General features: G+C 48.0%; 1 protein-coding gene and 1 long non-coding RNA gene across 2 annotated transcripts in view; both read right to left on the bottom strand.

Annotated features, from left to right (window-relative positions):
* The window catches only part of Nid1 (nidogen 1), a 79851-nt gene extending 70052 nt beyond the window's left edge, over window positions 1-9799 (bottom strand). The window contains exon 1 of the mRNA XM_038335214.1: window positions 9501-9799. Within this exon, the coding sequence (XP_038191142.1) occupies window positions 9501-9725 (225 nt within the window). The 5' untranslated portion in view covers window positions 9726-9799. The remainder of the gene's footprint in view (window positions 1-9500) is intronic.
* A 7000-nt stretch (window positions 9800-16799) lies between these two features.
* Window positions 16800-20683, bottom strand: LOC119817834. The gene is made up of 3 exons (XR_005285950.1): window positions 20637-20683; window positions 17089-17310; window positions 16800-16849 (listed from the first exon to the last, which is right to left on the bottom strand). It is a non-coding gene; the product is annotated as an uncharacterized LOC119817834 (long non-coding RNA).
* Between the last annotated feature and the right edge of the window lie 1619 nt (window positions 20684-22302).

Genomic DNA, 22302 nt, shown 5'->3' with positions numbered 1-22302 from the left:
CATACAATGTGGAGGGTGAGAAACCACCCTCCTCCTCCTCTGACCCCAACATATGTGCCATGGAGCATAGGAAGATGAAAGATAGGGAGGAAACCACGATCTTTTGCAACAGTAATCACTGCTGTCTTTGATGTACAACCCGTGAGAAGGGACCCACCAGGTTCTATCGTGCACCTCCTATACAAACTGCTCCTCAAGCAGTTTCTGGGAAGATGGTTCATCATTTCCCACCCACTAGCTCATCTTTCTCTCCCTCTCCTCCCCCTAGCTCCCGGGTCTCTCTCCCTGGAACTCTGTAGACCAAGCTGGCCTCAAACCCAAGAGATCTGCCCGCCTCTCCCTTCCTCTGCCTCCCAAGTGCTGAGATTAAAAGCTGTGCCCAATCACAGTCAAATTAACCAGCTTTTAATAGGGGCCTCGCTCAACCACCGCCTCCCCATGCACCTGACTGGCTCCCACTTCCAACAGAGCCATCCTCAGGAGCAGGTACACAGGAGTGATTTGCTGCGGACATGTCATAAAGATCACCGTTTATTCTGGATCCTTCAGTGCAATGAAACAAGCCTGGAGATCATGCACCCTGCCTGGGAATGAACGGTGGAAAATGTTAGCAGACATCAATGTTACTGCCGTGGTGTGGAGTCCATCAGTCACAGTGCCGCTCGCCTCTTTATGTGTTTGAAACAGGACGGAGAGAGAGAGAGAGAGAGAGAGAGAGAGAGAGAGAGAGAGAGAGAGAGAGAGAGAGAGAGAGAGAGAGAGAGAGAGAGAGAGAGAGGGAGGAAGGAGCCGGGCGGTGGTGGCGCACGCCTTTAATCCCAGCACTCGGGAGGCAGAGGCAGGCGGATCTCTGTGAGTTCGAGACCAGCCTGGTCTACAGGAGCTAGCTCCAGGACAGGCTCTAAAGCTGCAGAGAAACCCTGTCTCGAAAAAAAACCAAAAAAAAAAAAAAAAAATACAGAGAAGGAGGAAGGAAAATAAATCCGCCTGAAGGCGGTTAAGTCGCCATCTGGGGCCTGAGAACCAAGTGCTTTGAGCAGTGGTGTGGCTGTGAGCATCGTAAGAGGCAGATCACACTGCGTACCATGCCTCACTGTGGCCCCAACACATAGAGCTTAGAAATCTGTAGAAAACAAAAGCTAATGAGACAGGAAGGAGGGAAGGAGAAAGGTGGCGCTAAGACGGCATGGCGGGGTAATGAGCACCTGACTAAGATCTGAAAAAGACAAACTCAGCTTCTACTCAAGTCAGCAGATGCACCCTTGGCGGTGTGTTTCCTGCTTTGCAACTCTGGACCACCCAGCTCCTGCCTGAGCCCCCTCCCAGGGGAATCTCAAATGCACAAGGTACCAACAAGCCTTCTGCTTCCAGCCTTGCTCCAACCTTTGACCTCACCTCACCACACCCCCTCATCTTGACCCTGGCAATAGATCTCTAGCCCTGGAATTCACCTCCCTCCTCTCCACCCTCTGATCCTCTTCCTAGAGGGGAGGCAGAATAGTTTTTAGAAAATTTTGTATAACACCACTTTTTAGGGGAGTTTTCAAACAAACTGCCCCCTTCTTCAGAACACACACATCCAGCAAACAATAACTCCACGATTCCTAGCACACTGTGGTTCTTATTTTCTCCCAGTCCTGCCACACCTGTTCTAACTTTTTTTCTTTGGAGTTTTTTGTTTTGCTTTAAGGGCCGGGGGCTCTTTGGAGGTGGTTGTTATTTGTTTGGTTTTTGATTTTTTTTGAGAAGAGATCTCACGTAGCCCAGAGGCTAGCTTTATAACTTGCAGCAATCCTCCTGCCTCCACCTCCTGAGTGCTGGGAATATAGGTGATAGGCCACTATGCACTGCTATTTTATTTTATTTACTTTAATGAAATCCTAGACACTTGAGTATCCCACCTGCCAGCATTTTGAGCACTTAACCTGTGAGGCCCTGCGTTTGATCCTTAACACAGCAAGAAGGAAAAAGAAAACAAGAGTTTGTCTGGAGCAGTCTTTGTGTGGACCATATTGTTTTAATCAGGCTCCAACCAGGATTAAATTCTCTGAAGTCTCTTTGAAATGTTACAGGTTCTCTCTGCTTCTTTGTATCCTATGCTACACTATTTGTTGAAGAAAATGATACCAGAGGCTGGGGAGATGGCTCAGCCAGTGCAGTGCTTGCCTTGTAGTCATGAGAACCTGAATGTAGATCCTTACCACCTAACGAAAAGCCTGCACCAGTAACAGCATCTCTGAGAGGCAGGGACAGGAGGGTTCGGAGAGATCCTGAGCCAGCCAGTCTGGTCACCTAGTAAGCTCCAGGTTCAACAGCGGATGGAGGAGGGATGGAGGAGAAATCTGACATTGACCTCTGCTGGGCAAGGAGCAGGGTCACAGGAGACCAGGCAGCCACAGGGAAACGTAACAACTTTAATCACTCCAAACAAGGGACCACCACACAGACCACTAGGCAGGAAACTCCTGCAGGTACCCAGGCACACATGAGCCACACACTGGCAGGCATAAGCATACATACAAACCTGACAAGCCACACTGAACACACTGGGCTACAGACAGACATACAGGTTGGTGAAGACACATGGCCCTGACCTCAAAGCCGTATTTATACAAAGCCAACATAACAGCTGCACTCTATCAGGAATGGTTATATTACAGTTTACATCACTATTTACTTTGCGGTTTTCAGACATCCAGGGTAAGCCATTCTTATTGCCTCACACCCCTTCCCATATCATTAGCCATTCTTAACCATGCTAGGTATCCATACCAATGTTGTGTTGTCTAAGCATTAACTGGCATGTACAGCCATCTGTTCCCTACACTCTGGTGTAGTAACTTACTTGGAAATGTCGTGTGGCTCCCCTCTGTTTTATAGACTAAGGTGAAAAAGTAAAAGTGTCCCGGCAGTCACCTGTGCATTGGTTGACTCCACAGCACTCGCTGTGTCCACACACACACACACACACACACACCTGAGTGTTGAGAAATGGCTGTCATATGACAGAAAAACCCTGTCCCCATGGTGCTCAGCCAGGCCATAAGCAAAGGAACAAGTTGGCTGACAGAGCAGATTTAGGAGATACTGTTATATAGTTATCTCCTCCCAAATGAAATGCTCCAATCCAGAGGAAACAGACTCCTCAAAACTTACAAGGTTCAGCAAGTTCACGAAACTTACAAGACTAACAAGACTCCCCCCCCCCCCCCCCCCCCCGCTTATGTAAATACTAAACAATTCTGAAGTTGTGCAGGGAGCTCCAGGGATGCAAATTCTGCAAGTCATCACCCATGCAGAGGAGGGCATTTTAACGACTGTTTTGAGTCACCCATGCTTCTGCAAGCAAACCCTAAAATCGGTTGGGTCACTAAGCCTAACGTGGGTGGAATCGTTTCTTTGGTGTTGTATAGGTGTTACATCTGGAGAGCAGACATTGGCTTACATCTTCCAGCATGCCTCCAGGAATGGGCAAAGTTACACGAGAGCTGGGAGTTAGTGGCAGAGTGGGGCATCTCTGGGAGACAGCACGTGTGCCTTCCAGGCAGAAAGGAAATGCCAATAGCTACCTGGGGCCATTGAGGTGAAAGTATTTGCCACGCAAGCCTGGTGATCTGATTTTGATCCCTGGAGCCCACAACAGGAGAGAATGGACTCCTTTGCCCTCTTACCTCCATGTATTCAGTAGTAATTGCATTCCCACATTTACACATGCACATCACATACATACAAACAGACAATAATAATATTTAATAAGATAAAATATTTTAAAAGGCCTGCATGGAATGGGTCCAGAGGGAAAGAAGGCAGGAGATAGAGTCCACAGAGAGGCAGGCTGTAGCATGGCAGCTAAGAGCCTGGAGGGGCAGTAAAGACACCCCAGGGGCAGTGTAAAGTTCATGAACTCCAAGTGAAAAGCATGGAGGTCTGTCAGCTAGGACCCAAGAGGTCTGAGTTACAAGCGCTATGGACTGCAGTCAGCCCCTGCCCAGAACATTCGAAGCTCCCATTCCTGGCTCTTCACTGCATCTCACAAGGACCAGTATCTCCCCATCCTAACCGTGACCCTTCCTCCTACACCAACCTCTACCATCTTGTGTCTGCAGCTGTGCTGGGGAACATTTCCGGAGCTCTCCATTAGCCTGGGCCCTGCTTCCGTCTGTTCCCACCCTGAACTTTTACCTCGGAGCACTCAGCATGTGGCAATGGTGTGATTATTGGCCGAATGTCACCTCCCTCATGACCCCACACTGTGAGCATGGAACACTGGTCTTAATTTCAGTCTGTAATAAGCCTCACACAGTGCCTGGCATATAAAGAAATTAGTTAAAACTGGGCAGACACCTTTAATGTCAGCACTTGGGCGGCAGAGGCAGGCAGGATCTCTGTGAGTTACAAGCCAATCTGGTCTACAGAGTGAGTTCCAGGAGAGACCCTGTCAATAACAATAACAATAATAATAATAATAGTAGTAGTAGTAGTAGTAATAATAATAATAATAAATTGGTAGAATGAATAAATAATGGATCTTAACACTGGACTATTGCATGTACATGTATGTACACACACACACATACACACGAGGCTGGGAATACATGTTCAATTGTAGAATGCTTGCTTAGCATGCATGAAGCCCTAGGTTCAAACCATAACACTACATAAAGTAGGTACGGCCGTGCATACCTGTAATACTAGCACTCAGAGGCAGGAGGATCAAGAATTCACGGTCATCCTTGGCAGACACATTGGGAGTTCAAGGCCAGTTTGGGCAGCATGAGACCCTGGTTCAAAATAATAATATTAATGTGCTAAAAAAAAGTAAATACAGGGCTGGAGAGATGGCTCAGTGGTTAAGAGCACTGCCTGCTCTTCCAAAGGTCCTGAGTTCAATTCCCAGCAACTACATGGTGGCTCACAACCATCTGTAATGAGGTCTGGTGCCCTCTTCTGGCCTGCAGACATACACACAAACAGAATATTGTATACATAATAAATAAATATTTTAAAAAAGTAAATACAATTAACCACTGGATTACTAAAAATATTAGCAATAACAAGTCTTTATTTTGGGTTTTAAAGTCAGGGCTTACTCTTTAATCCAGACTGTCTCTGGACTCACTGTGCAGCCCAAGATGGATATGGTGCCTCCTGGAGGGCCAGGATTACAGACTTGCACCAGTATGCCTCATTTAATAATAAAAAAAAGTATCAGAAAATGATTTGGCTTCAATTATAAGTTGGACACTATAATCAGCCAATTGCATTTCAGCCCCTACTGGAATTAATACTCTTTTGGGTTCTGAGATTCAACCACAGTCACTGCTCAACCACTGGGAAGCGTGGGGAAAAAGAGAAGCAGGTGCTTTTTCATCTAGAAATCACAGTCCCAGGCTAGCACTGGGTGGGTGATCAGGGCTTAGGATAGATTCAGCTATCCTTCTCTCTCCCTGGGCCAGAATCTTGGTGTTTGGAGCAAACTGAACAGTTTCAGACAATAGTCCATTAAAGTCCTGGGAGGTAGCAACGCTGCCCATGAACATGTGTGTTCATGCATGAGTGCACACTGGGATAATAGCATACAACATGTTTCTGTGTGTACGTGTATATGCATGTTTCTATGTGGACTTGTGTGTGCAGACAGATGCATGTGAAAGCCAGGGGTCTATGTCAGGTTGACTTGTTTAATCAGCCCCTCCCCCCTTATTTCCTGAGACAGTGTCTGTCCTTGAACCTGGGGTTTGCTGATTAGGCTAGAAATGCAAGACCCAGGAATCCTGCCTTTGCCTCTGTGTGCTGAGGTCACAGGCATGCTGCTGTGCCCACCTGGAACTCCCTTTATAGACCAGGCTGGCCTCAAACTCACTGAGATCGGCCTGCCTCTGCCTCCAAAGTGCTGGGATTAAAGGCATGCACTGCCTATCTAGATTATTTATATTTAATCATAAGTGATTTACTTAGCCATCTTTATGAATCACAATTAATTCAATAATCACTAAAATCGTGTTCTAGAAATTATGTCACTGCTTTAAAGACCCGGTGAGGGTGGCCCAGTTAACATGATAATGAGCATGCAAACAGAGACTGCATTCCAATCCAGGGCAGGAAATGTTTTCATTGCTCTGAACAACAGTTTTGAAAAACTCTCATCAGCAAGACTCTGAAATTTCAATGGCTTGGTGCTCTGGGTGGGGCTTAAATCCTGGACAAGATCCGGAAAACAGCTGGATTTACTGGTCAGACTCTATGGACGAACATTCAGGGCATTCCTCTGGGGAATCACACATCACAAAGCAGGGATCCTGCTGAGGCCCACAGGAGGGCACTAGTATCCAACATGGCTCCTGCCTCTTCCGGAAGCAATTCCCAGCCATGCTTTCCTCGTCCTTAAACTCGGCCTCTGGATAGTCATATGACCAGCCCTTGGGCATTTTGGTTTCAGGAGCCCTTTAAACACTTAACAGTTTTTGAATATTCCCAAAGTACTGTAATAAACATTTATTATATGAGAGAGTAAACCCAAGAGCAAGATAAATACTTACATTTTAATAATGAATTTGTTACATGGTAACAGAAACAACATTATTTTAATTCACGTGGTCATATTTCTCAAACAAAAATATGTGGGGAATAATGACATTTTGCTTCACATCTTGCAAATCAACCTGATATCCAGCTAAATGCAAGGCAGCTACTTCTATATTTGACCTGTGGGGAGAGACAAGTGTGTACCATGTAGTCCCTAGCAAACTCCCCCATACATTCCTGGGCAACTAAATTAATAAAAGCTAGCTGGGTGGTGATAGTACATGCCTTTAATCCCAGCACTTGGGAGAAAGAGGCAGGCAAATCTCTGTGAGTTTGAGGTCAACCTGGTCTACAGAGCGAGTTCTAGGACTGGCTCCACAGCTACTGAGAAACCCTGTCTCGAAAAAAAAGAAAAAAAAAAAAAAGAAAGAAAGAAAAAAAAAAAGAAAGAAAGAAAGAAAAAAAGAAAGAAAGAAGAAAGGAAGAAAGAAAGAGAGAGAGAGAGAGAGAGAGAGAGAGAGAGAGAACAAAATAAAAAATTAGTTGGGTTTGGCAGGGTGGCTCAGTGGATATCAGTGGATAAAGGTTCTTCTCTCACAGCCTGAAGTCTTGAGTTGCCTAAATTCCATCCCTACAGCCCATAGCAGCAGAATAAAACCCATTCCCACAGGCTGCTCTCTAACCTCTGCACAAGCACCATGGCACACATGCCCACACATCCAATAAAAACAATTAGTAAAATAAGTAACCGGAGAGTTGAGTCAGCAGTTAAGAGCATTTAACCCAGGTTCTACCTCAGCACCCAGATGGGATCCCAGTTCTAGGGGATCCATTGCCCTCTTCTGGCCTCTTCTGGCACTGCACACATGTGGTACACATACATGCAGGCAAACACATACATAAAATACAAATAAAGAAAAAAAGAACGCAAATAACACCTTAGTACTGTTTAAAGTAATTATTGACCTTCTGAATTCCTTGTGCTCAGGGATCCTGGGACCACATTCAGGAAACTACCTCCTCAGGGCATCAATAATAATAGCTGTCATTTTCCAGAACTCCAAACTCAGCTTAATTTTGCCTGCTTATTCAGACAAAGGTTCTTGTATCCCAGGATATCCTCAAATTCTTACTCATGATCGTCCTACTTCTACCTCCTGAGTGCTGAGATTCCAAGCCTTTGCCACCACCCCCAGCTTATTTATGTCTTTATTTTACTCTTTCCCCTAATAAACCAGTGTCTCCAGACTCCTACTTCCTGTCCCTAATGGTTGGTTCTAGCGTCTGCTAGACACAGGACACTCTCCATCTGGACTGCTTTGTGGCTTCTAGCGTCAGAGTTAAATCAGGCCAAACCTCTTGACCCTAGCTCTGCCTGATCTGGTGCTCTGCTTGTTAGTGGAAGTTTTAAAATCACGGAGGGGAGGGGGGGGTGACAACCTTGAGGAGTCTGTTTTCTCCTTTAACTACACAGGTCCTAAAGTTGGGGGGGGGGGGGGGGAGGAACTTAGGTTGTCAAGTTTGACAAGCAAAAATGTGTTTATCCCACCAAGTCACCTCCCAGGCTATTTCCTGGTGTTTACTCCAGATCCTCCTAGCCTTACCTCACAAGGGTGGGATTTCAGGCCGGTACTACCATGGCTCTGCCTCGCTTCTTCATTCCCCATGTGGAATCTGGCAGATAGCTCAGAAGGCCTCTGAGATCCACCCTAACCTATGGCTGGTGCTACCACTACACTTAGTACCTCATGTGGTTTAAAAGCTAGACAAGATGGGCTGGAGATGATGCAGTTGGTAGAGTGCTTGTCTTTCATGCAGAGGCCCTGGATTTGATCCCTAGCTCCTCAATTTTTTTTTTTGGGGGGGGGGGGGAGCACTGGGAAGGAGGGAGAAGTCTGGATACTACATAAAAATTGATATATTTTTAAAATAATTTAATGTGTTTCAACAAGTTATTTTCATTGGTAAGGTGGGGGATTTCATTTATCGTGTTTTTGAAAGCATGCTAAAGTCCCAGCTTCCCACGGAGACCAGGGCAATCAGCCAGAAAAGGGTGAGAGTTCTTTGTGGGTGTGACTAAGGACCCATTCTTTCTAGGCAAAGCAGACAAGCTGCACGTGGGTGTTGCCCCACGCTATCTGCCCAGGCCAGGCTGGGGAGCAGAGCCACTCCCACGCAGGACAGGCTCCAGCCACCCTTTGTAGAGTCCCCCCACTTGTGGAATGCACACTAGCTTTATATCAAATCCACATGGTGTGCCGGAGCAGCACGAAGGGGCATGACCAGGCAGACAGAGAGCCCAGGCCCTTCCGGAACTGGGGAGGTTCGAGTGATCTAAAAGGTCATGCTGGCCCCCCTCCTCATCTGGGGCCCCTGGGTGACAACCTCAGCCACAGGAAATTGTATCACCGGGGCGCCCTGAGTTCCTAGCCCTGACCTCTGGACTCTGAAACGAGCCCAACTAAGAAAGCAGAATCTCTGCCAAGACGTAGTCAGAACCCACGCACACAGATGTAGGGGCTGTCGCTGAACTCTGGGGCGGGGCGGGGCAGCACGATTCCCAGTCCTTTCCAGCTCACCATCCCGAGAGTCTCTCAGCGCGCGCAGACTACAACCCAATTCTGGTCATTGCACAGCGGGGTACCGGGACCTGTCCCAGAAAGAAAGCTCGGGACAAAGGCGAGAGGCACACTGAACAGAGAAGGAAAACTCCACCCGAGGTCCCCAGGTCCAGGAAGGGCGCAGCGGAGATGGATGGATATAGGAAACCGATGCCACCCTAGACCTCGCGTGCTCCTTGGGTGACAGCACCGTCAATGGGGGATCCTCCAGGCGCACAGATCCAGCAGAGGGCCCCGCGCCCGGGCAGCTTAGCTCTCGGGTCCCCGCGGGTGACGCCCAGGTCCCACGTCTGTCTCTCTGGACTGGCGCCCCCAGCGTACCCTGGTATCACTCCCCTCCCGGCCCTAACTCACATAGACCGACGTGATGTCCGAACGATCATAGAAGCTCAGGTCTCCGATCAGTTCCAGAGCGGGGGACACCACGTCGTCACCAGCCTCCAGCTCTAGGTCCCCCTGCCCAGGGCCGAAGGGGAAGAGCTCTTGACGGCTCAGGCAGCCTCCGGGCCCCGCCAGCAACAACTGCAGCAGCAGCGCCCACGTCCACGCCGTCCGGCTCCAGCCGCTCGCGTCCAGCATGTTTCCCAACTGTAGTCCCGCAACCGCGGCGGCTCCAGCTCAAGCAGAGGAGGCGGAGATGTAACCCGACGCCCCTCGGCAGCCCCTCCTCACCTCCCGCCTCCCGGCGTCCCCACCCCGGGAAATAAGGGAGGGGAGCCGAGGGGCTATCGTGAGGACCCGCCCGCCCTCCCCGTCCACCAATAGCTGTGAGTGGGAGGTAGAGGGGCTATACTGAGGTCCCCCAGCGCAGCAGACGGCCCTGGCGCAGCAGTGGGCGTTGATTCCCTGCATTCCCGACCCAATCCGACGGTGGGCTCCCATCCAGAAAAAAAAGGCCGCTGCAACACCATTCTGCAGTCAGGCTAATTCCTGGAGAGCGGACAACCAGGAAACAAATACTTGGAACCAAGGATAGGGCTCACCCAAGTGGGGAGACTGGGCGGGTGCTGGAATTTAGCAAAAGGCCCGACAAATGTGTGTGTCTTTGCTCATCCAATTATTCATTGGGCATTTTTTTGAGTTCCTGATTCCTGATTCCTTAAGTTATGGGATTCCGCAGGAAACAGGAACCCACACCTGCCAAACAAAGTCACTAGTGTGGGACACAATTCAAAGTCAGATTTGCTGGGGCCCCAAGCAATAAAAAACACATTGGCCAGAGAAAGCTTCGGGTGGCATGCTGGGAATCAAACCGGGTCTTCTGGAGGTAATGCAATTTCATCAGGGTGGTCCTGGGAGGTGGAAGGCGGGAGCAGGCTGGGTTCCAGGGACCTGATCATCTCCCCGCAGAGAATTTGTGGGGAGGGTGATTCTAATAAAGCTGAATAATAACAAATTCGAGAATCTGAGCTCCCTTAAGACTCAAAGAACTGTCGACAGTTCTTGAAAAAGAGGCATAGGCCTTTTAAGTGATATTTCAAATCAGCTGTTGATGATTCATTTGACACTAGGTTAAATGAAAATGGGGGCGAGGCCACTGGAACAACCTTAGTGGGAACTGGGGGTGACTGGTGACATGGTTGAGAGGGGAATTAACCTGATAGACATTACAGTGAAAGAAAGAATGAGCCTAGAAGAAATGAAGTTGAATTCTACCTGAAGACTGAAGAACCAGGGCTGTCTTTGAGAGCAAGGAAGAGGATGTGGGGGGGGGGGGTAGTAGGGGATATCCGACCCTTGCCTCAGAAGGGTCAACAGGATGGCCCTGTTTCCTCCCCGCAGATGAAAGTAAAGGCCTGGAACCTCCATTAGTTCTCTCAGTAAATAGAAAATTACGTGTGACGTGACTGGTGGAGAATGTGAGCTTTGAACCAGCAAAATCATGAAGAAAGAGGCAACCGGACTATGGCTCGTGAGCACAAAGTTATTGCTCTAGTGTGTGCCTTGGGAGGAGGTGCTCTTTGATTTAAACTCTTGAGTGGTCAACAGTAAGACACCAAGTTTGCTAGACACCCAGTATTCTGTGGGCAATATTTCCTCTTGGGTTCACAAAAACAAGGCCTCCTGCTGGTGTGCTAAACACCTTACCCAACTGACTTACGTCTCCGGTTCTGTTTACACACACACATAGACAACACACACACACACACTTCCTCTCCAGCATGCGGGGTGAACCCGCAGGGCTTCACACATGCTAAGTAGGCTAGGCAAACAGTCTGGCCAGGCCCTTACTTTATTTTGAGACAGGGTCTTGTTATAGTCCAGGCTGGCCTTAGTTCATGGCTACTAGCCTCAGACTACTGAGCGCTGGAATTGTAAGTACCACACCCAGCCGGCTATTAGTTTATTTGCAGGGTGGGGATGCAAACCTAGGGCTTTATACATGTCAACCCCCTCCTCCCGTGTTGTTCACACTGCACTTAAAACATTAACGTCTACATTAATTTGTATCTGCGCCCGCTAAAGAGGGATAGTGTTGTCTGATTGGCCGTATGTTGTCAGATTTATTGTGCAGCTCTCTGATCCCTTCCATACGCCCAGATATACTTCCTAGCGCCCTACCATCTATGCATAGCCTGGCCGATGTCTGGGATCCTGTGCCTTAGCTTGGCCTGTTTCAGTCACAGCACTTCATTCAGAGGCCTGGGTTCACTTGAGTACCCACGAACCCCTGCATCACTGAGAGCCTGCGGAGGCCAAGAAACTGAGCTCACCAGCCTTTGCCCACGTTCAACTGCTCTTTGCCCTTCAGCCCCCATCTCAAACGTGTCACACACACACACACACACACACACACACACACACACACATTAGGGCTGTCCTGAAGCTGTACTCAGTGCCTGGAATGCTCTTATCCCTCTCACAGATTCTCTCCCTTTTTGGTGCTCAGACAGCTGCTGAAACTCCCATTGGCCGGAGGAATTTCCCTCGGTGCCTGCAGGAGCAGAGCCTGCCTCCTCCCCCCACCCTCCCACCCCCACCGCACAAGCGTGGCGAGATCGCAAAGCTTCTGTATCCCGCTCGTTTGATTGGGATATTCGCAGAGACAATCAAGGAATTGTTATGAGGGTGAGAAAAGGTCATCCCTGCAATCAGACGGGGCTAGTCATTGAGCACATAATCCAGTTAACGCTAATCTACCTTTATTATCTGAACGTGTTGTTTTCGAGAGGCTGATTATCTCAGTAGTTCCTGAGAAAGCACCACGAGTCAGGTACCGTGGCCACGAATCCATAATCCCTTTTATGAGAAACTGGCAATATCCTGGGGGGGGGGGGGGAGTAAGATAATGGTCTAGCAAAAACACCAAGAGTGAGGGGAGAGACTGCTTGTGGGAGTTTTGTTTTTTGTTTGTTTGTTTGTTTGTTTTGCTTCTACTTGGTGCTCTCTCTAGCATGGCGCCTAGTGCTAGTACGGTCAGGAGCCACATGGTGGATTTGGTGAGTCGCATTTGTGGGGGTGGGGGGGATAACTCACCCAGCCTCATACAACTAGTGAAAGAGCAAGGGTTCAAACCTTGCTTTGTCAGACCCCAAACTGATAAGCCATCTTGCCTTTCCACAGCTGTTGAGGTTTCTCCAACCTAAACAGAGCCCCCAGTCTCTCTCCACAGTAGACCCATTTTGGTCCGGTGTTTATAGCTAACAGCCACGCTCTATTTATGCATGTTTATGGTCCCTTACTTCATCAGCCTGTACTGTAAACTGGCTGTCACTATTTATAGCCCTGCACTCACTTCACGTTGCCCAGTCCCTGGGAGACGTGCTTCTGCTTCTGGGTCTCCCGCCAGGACACTGTGGGCTGTGTCCTTGCTCCTTTAGGAGTTATAGTCCCAGATATTTCTTATACTCTTCATCATGGAAATTTCACTTCATAAACTGTGCTTTGAGCATTTTCCAAAGATATATAAAAAGGCCAGGTATGGTGGTGCACACCTGTCTTTCCAGCTCTTGGGAGGTAGAAACGGGATCAGAAGTTCAATGTCATCTTCAACAGAATAGTGTGTTCAATGCCAGCCTGGACTAAAACAACAAAAATGTTTATGATAGTGTGATCTTTTTCTCTTGTCTCGTGTGATTTTTTTTCTCTCTTTGGAGCAAGGATCCATGTTCTTGCTATAGGATACTGTGTGTGCATGAAAAGAATTAACTGTTTAAGACCTCAGTAGGCCAGATATGATGTCATAGACCTGTAACCACAGCACACGGGAGGTAAAGACAGGACAGGAATCCAAGGTCATCCTTGACTACATAGGAGAATTTGAAGCCAGCACAGGCTACGTGAAACCCTGTCTCAATAAGCAAAACAAGGGGTTCAAGAGGTGACTTAGAAGGTTAAAGGGCCTGCAAGCTTGAGCCCCCAAACCTATATGGATGTCATTTGGGTGTGGTGGCCTGCCTAGACTTCTAGCCTCTGAAGAGGGAGACAGAGGTTCCCCAGAGTGAGCTGTGTTCCCACAAGACAAGACCAGTGCACTCTGGATTTGACTGAGTGATTTGGATAAGGTGAAAGACTAATTGAAGATACTTGCTGATATTAATCTCAGACGTCCACGTGTGTGATGCAAACATACACATGCACCCACACATATATCTTCCCGTATACATATGTTCCTATACATATAAAACATATATACACATGCATGAAAATGGAAACAAGAAAAAAAATATGAGACTTTAATAATACTGTTTTGTTTTGTTTTTGAGACAAGATCATAGTATATAGCTCTTACTGACCTGTCTGGTACTCATGTAGCCAAGTCTGGTCTCAAACCTATAGCAACTGTCCTGCCTCAGCTTTTCAAGTACACACGGGCGTGTGCCACCACTGCAGGCATCAGTGATGCTTTTAAGAACAGTTTGATAACTTCAGCGGCACCAACTAAACCCATAATTCCATAATACACTCTTCGTTGAAAAAAATGTGGATCAGGCATGCAGTTTCGTGGTAGGGTATGCACTTAGCATACACAAGGGTCTTAGCTGATCTCCAGCGCTGTTTCTTTTTAAAACTTAAGTTAAAAAAAATGAAGATGGGAGGGCATAGTGGTCCATGCTTGTGATCCCAGCAATAAGGAGGTGGTAACTAGGGAGAAAGATCCTAATGTTTGCTCTTGCAGTTTCTAAGCCAGTAAAAGACCATCTCAAAAAAAAAAAAAAAAAAAAAAAAAAGGTGGGAAAAAGGTGGGAGCTGGAGAGAGGACCCATCAGTTAAGCGTCTCTGTTGTTCTGTGCTTGAGTGGCAACTGTCTGTAACTCTCCAGCAGACAGATATAATTCTCTTCATGTCTAACTGTTGCTTAGATCTCAGAGGACTAGAGACAGTGTGCTGGCAGGTTAGAGTCATCTGAGAGAAGGGAACCTCAGCTGAGAAAAAGCCTCCATAAGATCTGTAGGCCAGGCTATATTAGTGATTGATGTGAGAAGGTCCAGTACATCGCGGGTGGTGCCACCCCTGGGCAGGTGGTCCTGGGTGCCCTAAAAGAGCAGGTTGAGCAAGCCAGTAAGCAACATTTCTCCGTGGCCTCTGCATCAGCTCCTGCCTCCAGGTTCCTGACCTGCTTGAGTTCTTGTCTTGAGAGCGCTTAATGAACTGTGAGTGAGAAGAAGCCCTTTCCTCTCCTAGCGGTTTTTGGTCGTGGTGCTTCATCCATCAAGAGAAATCCTCATTGAGGCAGTTGAATCACCAAGTGTCCCATCACGGTGTGCATGACCAACCCACAAAAGTTCCATTGTTGGAGTGCTAACCCTCAGCCAGCCTTCCACTTCTTACCTCCTTTAACACCCTTCCTCCATCCCAAGCCCACACACAGCTGGGAGTGGAACGGAAGACAGTGGTGGCTGAAATCCCCGGTGAGGGTCTGTGACACCTTTCCCTCCTAAGAGGTATTATTAACAGTCCTATTTACCACCACAATGGCCACAGCTATTTAAACGTTTATCACGGTATCATTTGCTTACCTTGTTGCCATGACTACGGAGTCAAGGTAACCTGTGGGTCACCACAACAGTCTTAGCTCTATGATGGTCAGGGGTTACACAGTTCTATGAAGCCTAGAGGAACCAGTGAGTTCAAAGCTCTGTGAAAACCAGTGTGTGCTGTTAGGAGCCTTGGGCTTTGACGTGTCCGATGCTAGACCGTGGCCCGTGCTGAGTTGGTTTACAACGTGCAGTCCTCACTCCCTTCTCCCAGAGGACCAGGGTGTGCGCTGCACAGGTAGCATCTGATCTGGCCGCGTCAACGTCAACACAGGTTGGAGATTTGCTTCCTGCTATCTCTTGCCAGATCTCTGGAGTTCCCCCCCCCCACCTCTTTTCAGGCAAAAACTGGATCCTTGGCCCTATGGTCGAGCAGCCAAAAAAGTTTCAGGATGAGGCGGTGTAAAATATAACTGGAGTTTATTAAAAATAGAAAGGTACTCAGAGAAGAATAAGGCACGGCCAGGGTGTGAGAAATCTCACTTCGTGGTCCCCGGATGGCTGCGTAGAGGATTTTGGAAGCTTTGGGAATTTGGTTTTTTAACAAGTTCCAAAGGAGCCTCCCCTCCTCCATCTGTTTCTTTTTTCCAAAACTGAGATTACAGGGTGGCCTTCAGAGGCCACTAATATGGTATTACAATCTGATCAGATAAAACCAGGAGCCACTAGGTTTGCGTAAGGTTACGTAGGGTCACGCGGCGCACTTTTACTGTAAATTCAGTTTCTAGGGAGAGGCCTGAAAATTGCAGGCTGCTGTCTGGGAAGGGAGGAAAATCTTAAACTAAAGCCGCTAACTGCGCTGGAAAGCTCCCTTCTCAGCAAGAGGCTTCTTGCTCCTGAGTGAGCGCCGGTCCCCTTGCGCTCCCAGTTTCCCGTTCCCCAAGCCCTAGTTCCCTTCAGCTCCTCTTTGCTCTTCCGGCCACTGGTCCTGATTCTGTATTCTCCCCACCCTCTACAGTCCCCGCTGCCTGACCCTTCCGTGAATAAATATGCCTCTGAAAATCAGTTCTCCCTGGAGCCGCCGCCCAGCTCCTGTTTGAGTTCTTTCAGTGGAATGTGACCATCTCTCATCTGGTTCCTTCAGTCTCTCAGACCTACTGTGTGGTTTCCAGCAGGGATGGAAACCTTTTGTATAAAGGGCCAGCCAGATGGTAAATGTTTAGGCTTTGTGGGTCACAAGGCAAAATTCTTAACCCTTCTAATAACTTTTCCCACCAGAGTAGTGCTTTTCCCATTTTAAAATATAAAAACCTTTGCAGGTGGCGCAAACGCAGACGGTATTTATCTGGCCTATAGACTCTCAATCGTTGCCCTCCGGTCTCAGCTGAAGGGCCGGCAGACAAGCAGGAAGAGGACATGCTGGCTGCGCTGAGCGCTGTGTCTTTAAGAGGCTGGGCCAGGTGGGAGGTAACCAGGTACTGGGGGCTCCACCCTGGAAGGGATTAGCTTTCTCTAGGGGAGCTGGTGGTTGCCTGCAGGCTGCTTCTCTTCTGCTGGAGCTGCTCACCACTCTGGCACAGTCGACCACGGAGTCGGTACTGGTTAGTTTTGTCAGCTTTTTTGGTTTGTTTGTTTGTTTTTGGTTTTGTTTTGAGACAGGGTGTCTTTGTGTATCCCTGACTGTCCGGGAACTTGCTTAGTAGACCAGGCTGGCCTTGAACTCACAGAGATAGGCCTGCCTCTGCTTCTGGGAGTGCTGGGATTAAAGATCGCCACCACCACCGCCTGAGGAAAGGAATTTCAATTGAGAAAGTGCCCCCATTAGATTCACTGTAGGCAAGTTTGTTTGTTTGTTTGTTTGTTTATATTAATTCATGTATTGGTTTTCTTAAGGTTCTCTCTCTCTCTCTCTCTCTCCCCCTCCCCCCCCCCCCCCCCCCCCCCCCTCTCCCTCTCCCTCTCTCTCCTTCCTCCCTCCCTCCCTCCCTCCCTCCTTGGCTGGCCTGGAACTCACAGAAACCTACCTGCCACTGTCCAGTTGCAGAGATTAAAGGCCACCCACCACATTCCAGCCACATTTTCTTGATTAATGATTGATGTGGGAGGGCCCAGCCCAGTGTTGGCATTGCTACCCCCAGGCTTGTAGACTTTGGTTATATAAGAGAGCAGGTTGAACAAGTCTTCATTCCTCCCTCCAGGACCTCTGCTTCAGTCCTGCTTTTAGGTTCCTGCCTTGGGGTCCTGTTCTGAGGCAAGAAAAACACCCTAAATCAGAATATATAGGGGGAAGAAGATGCCAGTGTGCCCTCCTGAGTGCTCCTGATTTTGCCCCACCCCACCCATCCCTCAGAACACTGTTGGGGACTTTGTCAGACTTAAAATCTAGTTCCCAAGTTAATCTATTTTAATATTACATTTTATTATTTATTATTATTTATAATATAATATATTTTATATAATATAACATATAACATTATTTATAATATATGATATATTAACAAGTAACATATATACCAATACATTAAAAAGTAACATATAATATATTAATATGTAATATTATTTATTAATATATAATGTTATTTATTATATATTTATTATTTACAATATAATCTTTAATAATTTATCTATTTTAATATTACCAGGATTTTGGAATCTCTAGGCTTTGAAAGTTTAAGGGGAGAAAAGGGGATACCAAAAAAAGATGTTACAACTTCCTTAAAAAAATTTTAAAAAGTAAATGGGGTTTTTCATTTTGTAGACCAAGCTAGCCTTGAACGTGGGGAGACCCTCTAACCTCTCTGTCTCCCAAATCCTGGAATCACAGGCACGCACTGTCACGCCCTGCAAGGGTACTGTTCTAGTGCAGCTAAATTCCCAAAGAGCAGTGACATCAGACTCAGAGTCCTTCTAACTATATAGGCTAAACCCCCACTTCATAAATTGAGTATGTATGTGTAATAATTACATATGTAATGGTGTGATTTTATAGAGAGAATGTGTAATTATATATAATACTCAATGATAATATGTGTAATTTTTAACAGTTTTACCACAGATGAGTGAAAGCTTTTTCACAGACCATGTGTGCTTGCCAGGAGCCTGTGGCTGCAGAAGCCCGGCTCTGCCTGGGGGCACCAGGCCCTGCTTCTTCCCTCCTCCCCCACTTCCTGTTCCAGCCGTTCTGCACCACCTGACCTGTCCCCAGCCTATGCCTCCCACCCTCCCATCACCCCGTCAGCCTGGAGCCTTTCTGGGTCTTCATTCCCAGACCTCCTCCTAGTGTCTATCTATATAAACCCTGCTCACTCGCTCCGGTGTTCCCTGGATCGCTGCTTGCTTTGTTCTTGCCCCTGGGAAGGCAGGCTTGACCCCACGAGCCTTATACCACTGCAGTCTCCCCCAGAACAGATCCACTTCTCACAGCGCCAAAGGCTGAGAAGACCAAGATCAAAGTGAGGACCGCTGACGCTGACGTGGGCCTCCCTTTGCGGTCCTTACAAGGCAGAGGAGTGCAAATTCACTCCGCAAGCTCTACTCTATAGGCGTTTGCTAACTTTTCCTGAGGAGAGCCATTCGTTCCCAGACAGGGTACTAGCCACAGATGGAAGGAACAATTCCAGCCACACCCAGGCTGGTGAACCAATGAGTTAATGGACTTGCTTATAGGAGCATGGATGACAACTTCCGCATTGATAGAACTCCACTTTAGCTAATGTCCACATCCTACTTACTACCTCGGGGGCACACGCGGCTGGGGCAGAATGAGATACAGCTGGGTGGGGCTTTGGGATGTACAAGAAGGAGCAACTAGAATCTCAGGTGAGGGGCTAATGATCCTCCTACTTCCTCCCACCTTGAAGAAACCGCAGCCAGTCTGTTAGTGAAGGCCTCTTGAAGGTAATTACAGATGTTCTGGTTAAGATGCTATTCTGAGCTATTATGCTCAGAGGACCACAGGAGCTTGCCTCAAAATAAATAATTTATTCAAACTTTTTGTTTTTAAGTCAAGGGGTGAGGGTGTAGCTCAGCAACAGTATAGTCCAGGGTGGCCAGAAATTCCAGGGTGGCCAGCCTGTGTTGGGCTCTAATTGAGGAATGGACCTCCTGTCTCACTCAACCTCAGTATTAAGTTAGGAGCGTAGCCCCCAGCCCCTAGGCCTGAGAGTTGTATTGGTCTGGACTCCAAATCCCAGTATGCCAGGTCAGGACCACTCACACAGGGTATTTAAGATAACTCCCAAAGGAGAATCAGGTGGTCTCTTTCCTCTCCCCTCAGTGGTCACGTTCATGGCCTCCTGGTTCCCTCTTGGGGCCACCCAAGAGCGCAGGAATCCTATTAAACTTGGATATTTCTTAATTTGGCTTGTTGTGATTTTGCTTGATTGGGATTTTTGCGTAGGCAGAGAGCTTGTGTTAGGAAAAAATTCCTAACACTCAGCACTGGGATTATAGCTGTGGGCTACCATACAGCTTTTAGAAAATAGATATTATTTTTTGATATAGGGCTTCATGTAGCCCAAGCTGACCTCAAACTCACTATGTAGCCAAGCAAGATTTTGAAGTCTTGATACTCCTAAATTCATCTCCTGAGTGCTGGGATTACATAACATGCCTGTTCATGCTGTGCTGGGGATTGAACCTACAGCTTAATGAATGCTGCACAAAGCGCCTTGCACCTTACCAACTGAACCACATGCCTAGCCCCCAGTGTGCTCGCTCTCTCTCTCTCTCTCTCTCTCTCTCTCTCTCTCTCTCTCTCTCTCTCTTTCTCTTTCTCTCTCTCTCTCTGGCAGTTATAGGGCACACCCATGCCGGTCCTTCCAACCTGAAAGCTGTTCGTACTCAGAAACGGGCAGATGCCTGAGTCACTTGTGGTGGAGCAGGTAGCTATGTGCCCATCTGTCCCTTCTATCCAGCAGGAAGACCCAGAGGACACCAGCAGCCGCTTGTCCACTTTAGCGCACTGTGTTTCTGTGCTGTGGACCCTAGTGTTGAAACATGGGGTCAGACTGTCCCTCAAATCCTGGTAGTAAAGGTGTGTGTCACCATTGCCTGATCCCTAGTGGCTTTAGCTCTGCCTCTGGTCTTCAGGCAAGATTTATTTATCAAAATGCAAACAATATCCCACTACACTTTCTGGGTTTACAATGGAGATGCTTTATGACAAAAGAAGGGTTGAAAATAAATCTGTCTGTGCTGCCGTTTAGATACCAGGGCAGCAGCTGGCTCCTCAGCCCATCTGCGGAACGTTCCATTCCCTACTGCTCCAGGCCACCCTCTGCAGCCCCGGACCTGCCAGCCAGCTGAGCGTGATGTTTAAGTTGTATTTTCAGCAAATGCTGTTCCCCCATGTTACCTTTTCTTTCTGTCCTTTGCACTCCCTTCTGTTGTGGGAGGGCCTGCTTATTTGTCCCGGCCACCCGGCTAGCTTAGCCCTGAAATAACCACACAGAAACTGTATTAATTAAATCACTGCTTGGCCCATTAGCTCTAACTTCTTATTGGCTAACGCTTACATCTTAGTTTAACCCATTTCTATTAATCTGTGTATCACCACGTGGCAGTGGCTTACCGGCTAAGTTTTGGCAGCATGTCTTACTCTGGCGGCGAATCCATGGCGTCTCCCTGACTCTGCTTTCTTCCTCCCAGAATTCAGTTCCATCTTCCCCGCCTACCTAAATAGTGCCCTATCAATAGGCCAGGGCAGTTTCTTTATTCATTAACCAATGAAAGCTGCACATGGACAGAAGCAACTCCCACACCACCCTTCCCTCTCACCTTCTACCCCCCTTCTTTTTTCCCTTCATTTCACTTCCTTCCTTGTCTTTCCTTCCCCCTTACATTTGATTCACAGTCTCACTGTAAAACCCAGACTGGCCTTGAGTCCTGCCTCTGCCTCCCAAACACCAAACACTGGAACTACAGGAGTGTGCCCATACCCAGCCTTACATTGATTTTTCACATGACTATGTGAACTAATGCAGATCTAGTGACACAGGTCTGGGATCTCAGCACCAGAGAGGCTGAGATGGGAGGACTATTGTGAGTTCAAGACCTCCGACTGGGTCTTGAGAGTGAGACAACTTCTCAAAACATGTGGTTCAATCGGGAGAGCGCTCACCTAGCACACATGAAGCCCTGGGCCGAGTAAGCTGGGCACAGTGGGGCACACCTACAATCCCAGAAGCTGGGCAGTGGAGGCTGGAGAAGCAGAAGGTCAAGGTCATTCTCTGTGCATTCTTACTAGAAGCAATGGTAGCATGCTCCAGGGGAGGCAGGTGCCTCTCTGTTCCAGGGTTCCCCTCCCCTTGCAGGAGGCCCTGTTTGCATTAAGGCCTGACCCTGGGGTCCAGTCACAGGAGGGCGACAGAGATCCTGAACTACTTTCTTCAGAAAGTTTTGACCTCTATATTGTATCTCACACTCTTGCAGGCACCAAAGGGAGGGGTTGGCTGGGCTCCTATGTGTAGGGTCGGATTGGGTTATGCTGTTCTTGGATGTTCACAGAATACAAACCTAGGCAGGTGGCAGCTGCCCACTTCAGATGGAGCTGAAGGCAAGCAGACCCTAGAGCCATGAGTGAAAGAAAGAACCCTGAACTAAACTCATCACTTACTCTTCTTGTCCCTGTGACGCACACCTGACAGAAGACCTTCGGAGAGGGAGGGTCTCCTCTGGTTCATGTCAGTCCACCTTGTCATGGAAGGCAGGTGGAGTTCATGATGGAAGCAGCGTGAGGAGGAGGATGTCCGCACACCATAGAGGATCAGGAAGCACAGATCGGTGTTCGACCCCACAGAGGTCTGGGCTCCGTCCTCCTTTGGCTTTTGTAGCTGGGATAAATGCCCTGACAAAAAGAAATGTGGAGAAAGGGTTTATTTTAGCCCACAGCTCCAGGTTACAGTCCATCAGCGAGGGGAGGTCAAAGCAGGAACTTCAAACAGGCACGTGGGGTCAAGAGCAGAGAATGGATGTCTGCATGGTTAGCATTCAGCCGGTTTCCTCTACCCCTATACAAACCAGGGCGGATGCTGCCCACGTTCAGGGTGGGTCTTCCCACGTCAACCAATGTATGGGTTTGCGGATTGAACTCAGGTTTCCAGTCGTGCCCGGCAGGTGCCTTGACTCCCTAAGCCATCTTGGTGGCCCAATGGCTAGCACTTCTATAGACAGCATCTTTGTTATTGTTTTAGTTATTTATTTATGTGTGTGAATGTTTTGCCTGTGTGTATGCATAT

The sequence above is a fragment of the Arvicola amphibius genome, chromosome 6, assembly GCF_903992535.2.
Source record: "Arvicola amphibius chromosome 6, mArvAmp1.2, whole genome shotgun sequence".
Lineage (NCBI taxonomy): Eukaryota > Metazoa > Chordata > Mammalia > Rodentia > Cricetidae > Arvicola > Arvicola amphibius.
Note: the sequence above shows the minus strand (reverse complement) of the source record. Positions and strands in the feature narration are given on the sequence as shown.